This window comes from Nymphalis io, chromosome 13 (assembly GCF_905147045.1).
Source record: "Nymphalis io chromosome 13, ilAglIoxx1.1, whole genome shotgun sequence".
NCBI classification, from domain to species: Eukaryota; Metazoa; Arthropoda; class Insecta; order Lepidoptera; family Nymphalidae; genus Nymphalis; species Nymphalis io.
The window spans coordinates 13,326,731-13,338,105 of record NC_065900.1 but is presented as its reverse complement, the minus strand read 5'-3'; the positions used below and the strand labels follow the sequence as shown (position 1 = coordinate 13,338,105).

Below are 11,375 nucleotides of genomic sequence, written 5' to 3'. Positions count from 1 at the left end.
CCACCACCTTTCCTTGGCAGTCGGGTAAAATCAACAGAATATTTAAGTAGTTGCCTACATTTTACAAACATTACATTTTTTTTAAAACACCTGTAGTTATAAAATAACTGTTTACGGACGGATTCAGTGGAAGCGAATGAAATATTTAACTCATAATAGCATAGTTATACAAGGTTTGGGAGTCAAATGAAGGAACATGATCCGTTTTAAAGTCATTTACTTTCTTTAAACGAACACTTAACATTTAAGCTTTTTACAATATTAATGAGTCACTTACAACAGTCACCACTCGGAAACAGAGCGAGTTCCGAACCGAACGCCGCAACGTCTACGGTTTCCACAACTTGAGCAGCCCGTCCTCGCCGTAGGTGGCCAGCAGGTTCTGATGCGGGTGATGGCTCATCCCGATGACGGCCTTCTCGTGCACCTGAACAGACACGACTCGTGAACACGAGGGGGGGCGCGGGCGGGGCGCGGCCGGCGGGCGTACTCACGTTGATGGTGCGCTCCAGCTTGCCGCTGGCGGCGCAGAAGGCGTACAGCACGAGGTCCTCGCCGGCGCAGTACACCAGGCGGCCGCGCGCGCCCAGCGCCGCGCACACCAGCGCGCCGCCCTCCTCCTCGCGCCGCCCCGACGAGAACGAGCGCACGATCTGCCCCTGCATGTTCATGATGACCACGGTGTTGGTGCGGTTGCACACCACGAAGTGGTCCGGGTTCTTGGGCGTCAGTAGCAGCGAGTTGACGGGCGGCTCGCCGGAGCCCAGCGGCTTCAGCGTCGCCGAGCACTCGCCCGTGCGCACCGACCACACCTGCGACGACACTCGCGTTAGAAACCGCCCACTTTGGCCGCGGTTAGACGGTTACGGTTACCATAATGACCTTGACGGTTCCGTCGGACGAAGCGCTGAGCACGCTGTGACCGTCCGGCGTAAACACGGCCTCGTTGACAAAGGAGGTGTGCCCACGGAATTCTTTCAGAATCTTGCCCGACTTCAGACCGTGGATTCTGGACAGAAATGTTATCGAAGATGAAGGTGAAACGACTCTCGCAAGTATACGGAAAGACTCCGCTCCTCATCTAACAACACGACGAAAATCATAAGAGGATAAGACGGAGCGACCCACCTGATAGATCGATCAAAAGAAGCGGAGAGGATCTGCGTATTGTCACGAGTAAACTGCAAGCACGTGACGCCCTTGGAGTGGGCGTGATCCAGCTTGCGCTGTACCTGCCCTGTCGACACCTTCCACACCTGCGGACATGCAGCGCATCAGTAAATAGGCCAGACGAAGACGAGGCCAGGGGGGGCGAGACGGACCTTGATCTTGCCGTCGTTGGAGCCCGCCGCCAGCGTGTCGCTGTCTCGCGCGAAGGCCAGGCTGAGCACGGCCTCCTCCATGCTCATGTACTCGTCGTGCGCCTGGTAGCGCAGGTCCTTACGGATCTTACCCGTCGTGAAGTTCCACACCTCGACCAGCCCATCCACGGAGCCCGTCACCAGGTACTGGCCATCTGGGGAAAACCTAAAAACATATTTGAGCGTAGGTCTCATTACGTCACATCCTTGTAATCTCGATTTCGATCGGGTTACACTAATTGAAATAAATATTTAAAAAATCTACTCTAAAAAATCTTTCGGTGTCCTGCTTATTCCAGATGATGCCACCGCAGCAGGTCATGATTATACCATGTTTTTGTAATGTCATTAAAATCACTAGATACTTGAATCGATCGATTAAAAAACTAATATGAATAGGTCTATCCGTTAAGGAGCTACGAAGCCACAGACACGGGTAGTCACGTTATAACGTTTTTGCGTCGAGAGTTAAAAATAATAAGTTTGATACAAATACCTAGCGCATTCGACGTGCGACTTTTGACCGAACTTTATAATTTTCGATAGTTGCGTGGGGCACTGATCGTCCTCTTCGTCCCTTATAGCCGCCTTGCCTCGGAAAAGATCGATCGTAGTTCCTGTGACACATAATTTTTACGAGTTGAAAACTTTAATTGCTTCATCGGTAGATCCCAGGAGGTTTGTTACAAATGGTGGGTTGGGTCAATCAAGTTATTGATTTCTGTTTCAAGAAGAATGATTTAAGAAGTCCGCAATGTTTACATTCCCGTACCTCGTAAAGTTTTTATTATTATTAATATGATAAAGGTGAATTCTGAGCTTGTTCTATTAGATTGTCGTCCCTCTATACTAATCGTAAGAGAATGAGAAAATGGAGAGTTCCCTGTCTCCTGCTCCCTGGTATCTCCTGCACGGCTAGCACCGGATATCGGGCATCATATTATAATTTCGATCGTCCCAAAAGAACAGAAATGAGTCAGACCGGGAGGCAGAAGGCCCTGGTGCTGCTGCCACTTGAGCGCCTGCCCCAGCAGCGCCAGCAGACGCGACGACGGCACGACGGACACCTCGCCCGCCAGCGCCGCCGCCAGCGCCGCGCGCCGCCACTCCTTGCCGCCGCCCGCCGCGCCGCGCGCGCCGCCGTACGCCTCGCGCGGGTCGAAGTACGAGCGCGCCAGCATGTTCTCTGCGCCAGAACGACACTATGAGTTACAGCGTGCATACAGACATACTGAATCTATAATTAGGGAAGGATTTACGAATTCTCATTGACTATTTAAAAAAAAGGTCATACATACATCCACGGTGGTATTATAATACATTATACATAATACATTCGAAAGATTTGTCTGCACACTAGACAAATCTACAAGTACAAGTCTTATAGTGATTATAATTATAAAATTGTTATGTATTAATATAACATATTATTATAAGAGCCTAATCCTTGTATATAACAATAAAAAAATTTTAATATTTAAAAGTACTGATAAGTAAATTTTTTTTTTTATATTATATTAGGTCCTTACATATGAAATTAGCGTTTTGTCGTACTGACCACATTGATCTGAAATATCTCCTCTTTGGTTATGAATTCCAAATTCAAATTTATAAATTCATTTGAGTTTTGAAAACAGTCATTCATTTGTTTTTTGCTCATTATTTTTTTCTTTGGCGTCGCTTATTACCGCACAGTGGAAAACGTGAAATATCAATTTATTTACGAGTACGAGTTCAACAGCTCGAAGGATTAATTATGTGTACGGCGCTGGTGTCGCAAAACGGTACGTTTTTGGTTTCAACGTTTTCGTTCTGGAAATTTCGACCTTCAGAACCAACCCCGTAGACGGCCGGAGACTAAAGTGGAAAATGAAGAATTAAAGGCTATTGTGGAAGCGGATCCATTACAAAGCACTTCAGAGATAGCTGCAGGCTTCAGGGTAAGTGATAAAACTGTATAAATCCACTTGGAGCGAATCGAGAAAGTAAAAAAACTTGAACGATGGGTACCCCATGAATTGAGTGAATCTAACTTGCAAACACGCGTCGACTGCTGTGTTACTTTGCTCAACCGACACAATAATTAAAGGATTTTAAATCGAATCATTACTTGTGATAATAAGTGGATACAGTACGATAATCGGAAGCGCTCGTCGCAATGGCTGAATTCTGGAGACCCAGCCAAATCCTGCCCTAAATGAAAATTGACTTAGAAAAAGTTACTTTTGAGTGTTTGGTGGACTAGTGCCGGTGTCGTTCACTACAGCTTTCTAAAATCTGGCCTAACGATTACGGTAGATATCTATTGTCAGCAACTGTAAACCATGAAGGAAGAACTAGCTGCTAAACAACCGAGATTGTTCTCTCTCTAGGCCACTGCCGCTTCACGACAACGCAAGACCACACAATGCACAACAAACATCCACTAAGTTAGATAAGCTACAATTTGAATGTCTGCGATATCCACCATACTCCCCGGACCTTGCTCCAACAGATTACCATTTTTTCCGGAATTTGGACCACTTATTACAAGGAAAAAAATTCAACTCCGATGCGGCAGTCCAAACCGCCTTCAAAGAGTTTATTGATTCTCGCCCCCATGTTTTTTTAGTAAAGGGATCAATGAACTACCTATGAGATTACAAAAGTGCATAGATAACAACAATACATACTTTGATTAATTAAATATATATTACAAGAAAAAAATTGACTTTATATTCCTCCCGTACAAAACGCTAATTTCATATGTAAGGACCTAATATTTGCTTGCAAATATTAATAAGATATTGCATTACAATTTGAATAAGAGATGGAATTGTTACAGAAATGAAATCCTCTTCTACATGCACTATTAGCACACCTACATTATGATTATGTCAAAAACTAAAAATTATACAAATATATTTTAGTAATTTCATTTACTATTATTTGGATTATTAATAAATGGAGAGTTACCATGATCCTTTAAAAATAAAACCACTATAAGAATCACTCACCAAGATGCATATATCTGTCTGTCTCCTGTTGCTTCATGAGTAAGCAAGGATGAGTCTGTCGCAGCAGTGTCCGAGCAGCTCCCAGTTCACGCAACTCTATAAGTTCGAGTACAACTTGCTCATAGAGATCCATCAGTTTCTTGTCAGGCAGTTTAAGAGATGCTGTTGCTTTCAAAACTGTATCCCAGTGCCCATTGTTAATGTCTGCACAAAATCCATCGACACTATCAACAGTATTGAGAGAGACCCCTGTCTCTTCCTGTAAATTGTCAATTATAATATTTAGATAAGTTCTGTAATGTAGAGATAAATTTATATTTCAAACACTGACATTTATTACAATTAAATATCATGTCAGATTAATCCTTTATTTATTTTATAATGACAGTAAAAATATAAATTTTATACACAGTTATTAATATGAAATGATCATAACTTAGATACCTTAGAATCCACAATTAATATTATTTAATTATTTACACCAATAATGAAATATATGTATAGGTTACGTGCATACAGAGTTAGACTGAATAATTATTAAATAAATTATCACCTGTAGTGTCTGCAATGTTTTCGTGAGGTTAGATTCCTTTAAATATTGTTGTATAAGACGGATCACACTAGAATAAAAGTTAAAAATAACCATTAAAACGTAATTTTACAGGCCAAACAACTATATTTTACAAACTTTGAAAAAAAAATCTTTTAAACTCACTCCGCAGATTCTATTTCTATGGACATTGTTTTTTAATACTTTAATAATAAGGTTCACGCAATAAGTTGAACTCGCGGAGCATGTATTAATTTACTTTCATTTATTATCATATAATATACAGACAACGTATACTATTATTATAATTTGATTCTAATGTAATGGTTTCAACACACTCGTATCTACCCTAAAACACAAACAAACCGTATATTTTAGGTCATTTTGACAGTTTCAGTTTGACACTTGGTCGTTGTTTCAAATACTTCATTTAGGATAGGCTAGGGTCTGAGACTATACAACCGAAAGATTACCGAATAATTTTATTAATACACAATTTATTGGAATTACAATAAATTAAAGTATTATATCTAATAGTCTATAGTAATATTATAAATGTGAAAGTAACACTGTTTTATTTTGCTTACACGGCTAAAACACTAGCGATTAACAACTACATGACAATATAATAAATATTAATGAATGCCATTGAACAAAAATCTATTCTTATAAAAAAACATACTATGTTAGCTATTAAAGTCAAATGTTTATTCTATCAACATTCAATTATTTTTACTAAATGACAAATTAAAAATAATATGTCCAGCGCAGTTGGCTAGTCTCCTTCGAGTATTGGCCGCCACTGCCAAATTCGTCGAGGAGTCCTCGTCATCAAACAGCGGCCGCTACTCTTATGTTTAAATTAATTCATCATTTATATACTGCTGATGTAATAAAAAAATATTTTACGAGTAAAAATCCCGACTGTCTGCCAGAAAAATATCAGTTTGAGGTTCAGGCTCCTCTAGGTTCTTTGAACCACCGACCACAGTCGGATATCTATTAAAGTGTCACAGGCCAAGATGTCGCTACCAGCGGTATACAATCGTCGCGTTTGGCACTATAAGTCAGCAGACTAAGACGGTATGCACAATTACTATATATATAAATAATAATAATACTAAGGTGTCACTGCTTGAAAAAGAATTTGGTAAGAGACGCCTTGTAATTAGAAAGGTACGACAATAAAAGAATAGACACCGAAGGATTTGCCAACATAGTAATTGCAAACATCCGTCGATGTCCAAAAACGTGCGCTGAGTAATGCGAGTAAAATCTTGACAACGTATTAACAGTGAGCGAATGGACAGACTTGGGTAAAATGTAATCAGATTAATGACTATGATTACTATCACGATTACATAATAACGAAAGTAATCAAAAAAGTAAAATGAATGAGTGAGTCAAGTAAATACCCCAGAACATCCACATATGTCCTGTGATTGATTCTTAACCAGTTTTACCCATACGAAGGAACACAAATTTACCCGTAGGAAGTCGAGACAGGCAGCTAGTTTATAATAAAAAGGTAAATGTTAATCAACAATATCAATTAAAATTTATTTATTAAATATATTTTTAGGAATTCATTACAAGCCAATGCCTTATACATCATGTACAAACATACTTCCTATTTATATTATTAATAATAAATAGCTCTGGTGTCTTAATCAAATTTAGTATACATATCAATGGTTTTGCTAAAACACACCTGTATTAAAAATATAAAAATAGTATATTTTTGCTACATGCGCATGTAGATGATATTTTGTAGGTAAACCTGGGCAGCTGTTATCTGTGAGGACAATTAAAAAAATTGGGATAAAAATCTTAAGCTAATTTGATTCATATTTATTATAATCACTTCACACACTAAATATAAACGCATAATAAATAAGCTAAAGTGTTTTCAACACAGTTCGTCGTCACAGTTCGTCGTCGTCGACGGCGGGCGCGGAGGGCGCGGAGGACGCGGGCAGCACGGGCGGCACGAGGGGCGCGCCCGCCACGTGCGGGTGCAGCAGCGCCGCGCGCGCAGACACGCGCTCGCTGGGCTCATAGCGCAGCATGGCCTCGAACAGCGCGGCACCGGGTGCGTCGGCGCGCGCGGCGGGCGGCAGCAGCGAGCGAGCGTCGCGCGCCGGCCAGCGCGGAAAGGCGGCGCGGTAGTCGGGCAGCAAGCGCGCGCCCGGCCACAGCTCGTCACCCGGCGTGCCCAGCGCGCGGAACACGCGGAACAGCTGGTCGATCTCGCTGTCGCCCGGGAACAGTGTCGCGCCACTGGCCTACGATAATTGTGCAGTCAATGTGGGCCTCTAACTCCTTTTTTTTAATAGAAGATATGTTGTACTTTTGTCCATTACTATAAAATAAAAGTTTCACACTTAAAATTAGAGATGAAATGGATATAATCCAGTAGGTAACACAATATCTGCGCGGATGCTGGATATTTAAAATAATAGAATTTTCTTACTCGTAAAAATACTATATTGAATTGTAAATCAATCAACTTAATTAAAATATGAAAATACCATGATGTCCGCAATCCGACTAAACAATTACCCATTTGACCTCTTCTTAGTATGATAGATTTACCATTTCTGCATATATACACGCTAGACTCCAAACATCCACAGCAGTCGAGTAAAATTTGGCACCAAGTAAGATTTCTGGTGCTCGGTACCACAGTGTGACGACCTCGTGCGTGTAGGCGCGCACGGGAATTCCGAATGCACGTGCTAACCCAAAGTCAGCTAACTTTATGTGCCCCTCTGCATCTACTAGCAAATTTTGTGGTTTGAGATCTCGGTGCAACACACGGTGTGCATGACAATATGCTATGCCCTCTAACAGCTGTCGTAGATAACTCTGCAAAAACAGAAACACCTCCCTCGTAACAATATTCATTAAAAAAAAAAATATGCACTCTAGAACTAAAGAACTTATTATATCCTAAAAATTTTAATAATTACTTAGCAACTCAAAACTCCCAACATCCGGCTGAGTTCAACTCGCCCATCCCGCCCGGTGACGCTGTAGAGGCCAAGAAGGCCAACAGTATTACACATTTCGAAAAAAAAAAAAACAACTCAAAAGACTGAATATGATAACATGTGCCAACTTAAACATTAGATATACTTAAATTGGTAAACAAACTTATGGTCAGAATTTGGGATTATTATTTACAAGTTTTTTTTAAATGTTGAATTGAGACCCAAATATTGTTATTTTCAATCGGAATACCTTGTTGCTTCATACTTGTGTCCGACACCTACTATAAAACAATTCAACACTCTGAAACTCAATGCATTCCATAAATCAAACACCCTGCATTCTATTCACTTGACAAGTTGTATGCTGGCTGTTTGGCTGTTATGCTATACCCATCATTTCCTATTTTAGCTAACCTTTATGGCTAAAGCTGAACTAGAACAGTTTAGCCAGCTTTAGCCAAATTGTGGCTCAATCATTTATTAGCTGACATAGAAAAAGCATTTCGTTACATTAAATAGAACAAATTTGAATACCTTGACCAGTTCAAGTTTAAGAGGACCCTTTGTTAGATCCATAAGCCTCTTTAAGTCCATATGAAGAAACTCAAACACCAGGAACAGTTTAGTATCTGCAAGTAAGACATCAAGAAGGCGCACAACAGCTGGATGCTTTAACTCCCGCAGTACTGAGATTTCACGTAGAGCTGTCGATGGCACTCCTTCGGGCTCACTGGAAAATATTTACAACTGTTTTTAAAATATTTTAGATATGTTATCATACCATCTAGTCACTGTAATGTTCCATTACATCGGTTTCCATCTGCCTCAAACTGTGACAAACTTTGAAGTTAATTTGTATATATGTATTTAATAGGAACCAATATACAAGTTCAATGTTCGCAATAACATTTCTTCTAAATTGACTCTTTAAAATATAATCATAATTATAAATGAAAATATTATCTGTTTAATTTAATTTGCTACTTGAATTATTTTTCTAAGAATGTTAAATCTGTCAATTTTCGCGCCAAAACTTACTTTTCAAGTTTAATTTTCTTCAATGCAATTTCTTTCCCAGTTGTTCTGTCTCTAGCTTTATAAACAACACCATATGTTCCTTCACCGATCTTTTCAACCCTTGAAAAGTTTTCCATTTGTATTATTATTTTAATTAGAAATCATAACTCAATGTAATCATTTACCAAAATTTATTTATTAATCCATTTGCTTGATGTCTAGTATACCTAGCGAATTAGTAATTGTATACTCTTTGGATGTCTTGACCACAGAGTACCTACATAATCATTATTATATAAATTTACATTTTGGTCTTTGGTCTCTTGCCATAACTACATATTTATTTTTTTACAGTGTTTTATTAAATAATCATCCGGTAAATGTATGTATCTCTCTAAAAATTGGTATTTCAAATAAAACGTTGGTACTCATACTAAAACGTATGGAAATCATAGATGACCTTTTATTTTGGCTTCATAATAACGGATGGACTAAATTTTATTCAATATAAATTAGGCATATTTAGAGAGAGTACGATCTCACTAAGGAGGACGCTTTAGATCGGGCAAAGTGGAGGCATAGATGCAGGAAAGCGGACCCTGGCGTTACTAGGCCGGGAAAACGCTAGGCAGAAGAGAAGAGAGAGATAAAATGGGTATATTTTGTGTTCTGCGGGTGTTCGTTTACACTTAATTAAGCTATTTATTTATTATTCTTTCCTGGTGTAACAATTTTAATGTAATATAAATATATATATATATATATTATAGTTTTGGAGACTATAGCGGAAATGCTATGGATAAAGTTGATTTGATTATGCAGAACATAAGTATAGAAAAAATATTTGAAATATATTTTATAATAATATTTTTATAAATTATCTGCATTTAACAATAATTAAAGGTTTTAAGAAGATATTAAGAAGTTTAAAGAAGATATTAATTTAATTTTTATTTCGGATTTCCATTAATTGAACTAAACTTGATAACAGGTATCGATTTATCTTACCTGTGGAAGGGCTTTGTGTAGGTCCGTCTGATATTTTGAATATTTTGATGAATAAATTTATAATTTCGTAAATGAAAATAAAATATTTAAATCAGGCAGGTTTGAAAAATACCTATTTCGTGTTTATCGATTTTTATCACTTTTCTCGTCATACTCAACTCCGTTGTCAGTCTGAAATCTGATAAATGTCGTTTTGACAATATTAACTTATTAAGTAACAAATGAAAAGATCAAAGGTGTCAAAGGTGATCAAAGGCTCAAATTAATATTCTCTGTTAACTATTGATATTGGGCTTGTTATGGCAGTTGGTATAAAACATCTATTTTCCACTTTCAAATACCCTAAATATATATATTTTCGTAACATAATGACGACAAGTTCAAAATCTGAAAAAGCAATGGAAATTTTGCAAAATAATCCTTATTATGAAAAGTATGCAGATAGAATAGCTGAGATGCAAAAAACTTCACCTGAAGAGTTTCTAAAAAGAGTAGAAGAACAAGGCAAAAATAAAAACACTGAAAATAAGAAGAAATTTGCTTCAGTTGACACTAGGTTAGATTTTTGTACAGTTCAAATGCAATTCCTTAAAGTCAAATATTTAATTTTCTGTCTAACTTTTTTTAATATAACATTTATTTTTATAGACAATATTCATCAGTGCTTAACCCGAAACATGCACTCAATGAGGAACCGATCTTGGAGGACAAAAAATTAAATGATATATTTAAATTAGAACTCGTAGCAGACAAAGATGCTGAAGAAATACAAATCATCTGGGAGGAATATCACAAGCACAAAGAAGTTATTTCTGCAACAATACCAAAAGAAATATATGAAACAATTCAGTTTAATATGAAGCAATTTCCTACTTTTCTATTTCCACTTCCAAGATCACAAGGATATGAATTCATTATGTCTCAAATATCAGGACACACTGTACATTTTACACCACTGCTTGCATTCCAGGTATATAATTCTTTTTTTTATGATAACCTTGACTTTTATTCATAAAGTTAATTAATTTTTAACTTTGGCTCAGGTTCATAAAGAGAATGCACCGGAATGTTTAACTATTGTACATTATACAGAGCTTGTGAAGAAAGGAATTGTTTTAATGCGTGGAGAATATGACAAGGTATAGTGTGCTATTAAGTGCTGTGACTAAAAAGAAGAATATCAAAATTTAACTTGCCTGCCTTCTACTCTTTTTCAGAATGTACTGAATGGAAAAGAAGCTCAATGTTTGGCAAATCAATTCCAGTTGTACTACTACGGAAGAAATGAAAATAAGATAAAACTTTTAGAATTGTTTAATAAAACCCCTGACATATTCAAGCACATGGACTTGATAGCAGAATTAGAAAATATTGAAGTAGTGTGAAAGTCACAAATTGAAAATAGAAATCATAAAATATGTGAATAAAATAAATAACTGTTTTTTTTTTT

General features: G+C 38.0%; 3 protein-coding genes across 3 annotated transcripts; 1 reads left to right on the top strand and 2 right to left on the bottom strand.

The window, feature by feature from the left end:
* Positions 1-200: 200 nt before the first annotated feature.
* LOC126772937 (WD40 repeat-containing protein SMU1) lies at positions 201-5,279 on the bottom strand. Its single transcript, XM_050493546.1, has 10 exons — positions 5,073-5,279; positions 4,911-4,977; positions 4,358-4,616; positions 2,344-2,547; positions 1,858-1,978; positions 1,323-1,527; positions 1,129-1,256; positions 883-1,009; positions 495-812; positions 201-427 (listed from the first exon to the last, which is right to left on the bottom strand). Exons 1-10 carry the CDS (start codon positions 5,096-5,098, stop codon positions 329-331), a joined length of 1,554 nt encoding a protein of 517 aa, XP_050349503.1. The 5' UTR covers positions 5,099-5,279; the 3' UTR covers positions 201-328.
* A 1,176-nt stretch (positions 5,280-6,455) lies between these two features.
* LOC126772929 (cyclin-dependent kinase 2-like) lies at positions 6,456-9,164 on the bottom strand. The gene is made up of 4 exons (XM_050493531.1): positions 8,939-9,164; positions 8,435-8,630; positions 7,503-7,775; positions 6,456-7,192 (listed from the first exon to the last, which is right to left on the bottom strand). The coding sequence occupies exons 1-4, from the start codon at positions 9,052-9,054 to the stop codon at positions 6,833-6,835; spliced, it is 945 nt and encodes a 314-aa protein (XP_050349488.1). The 5' UTR covers positions 9,055-9,164; the 3' UTR covers positions 6,456-6,832.
* Positions 9,165-10,133: 969 nt separating this feature from the next.
* On the top strand, positions 10,134-11,366 carry LOC126772930 (ATP synthase mitochondrial F1 complex assembly factor 1). Its single transcript, XM_050493532.1, has 4 exons — positions 10,134-10,481; positions 10,574-10,895; positions 10,969-11,064; positions 11,143-11,366. Exons 1-4 carry the CDS (start codon positions 10,225-10,227, stop codon positions 11,308-11,310), a joined length of 843 nt encoding a protein of 280 aa, XP_050349489.1. The 5' UTR covers positions 10,134-10,224; the 3' UTR covers positions 11,311-11,366.
* Positions 11,367-11,375: the final 9 nt, after the last annotated feature.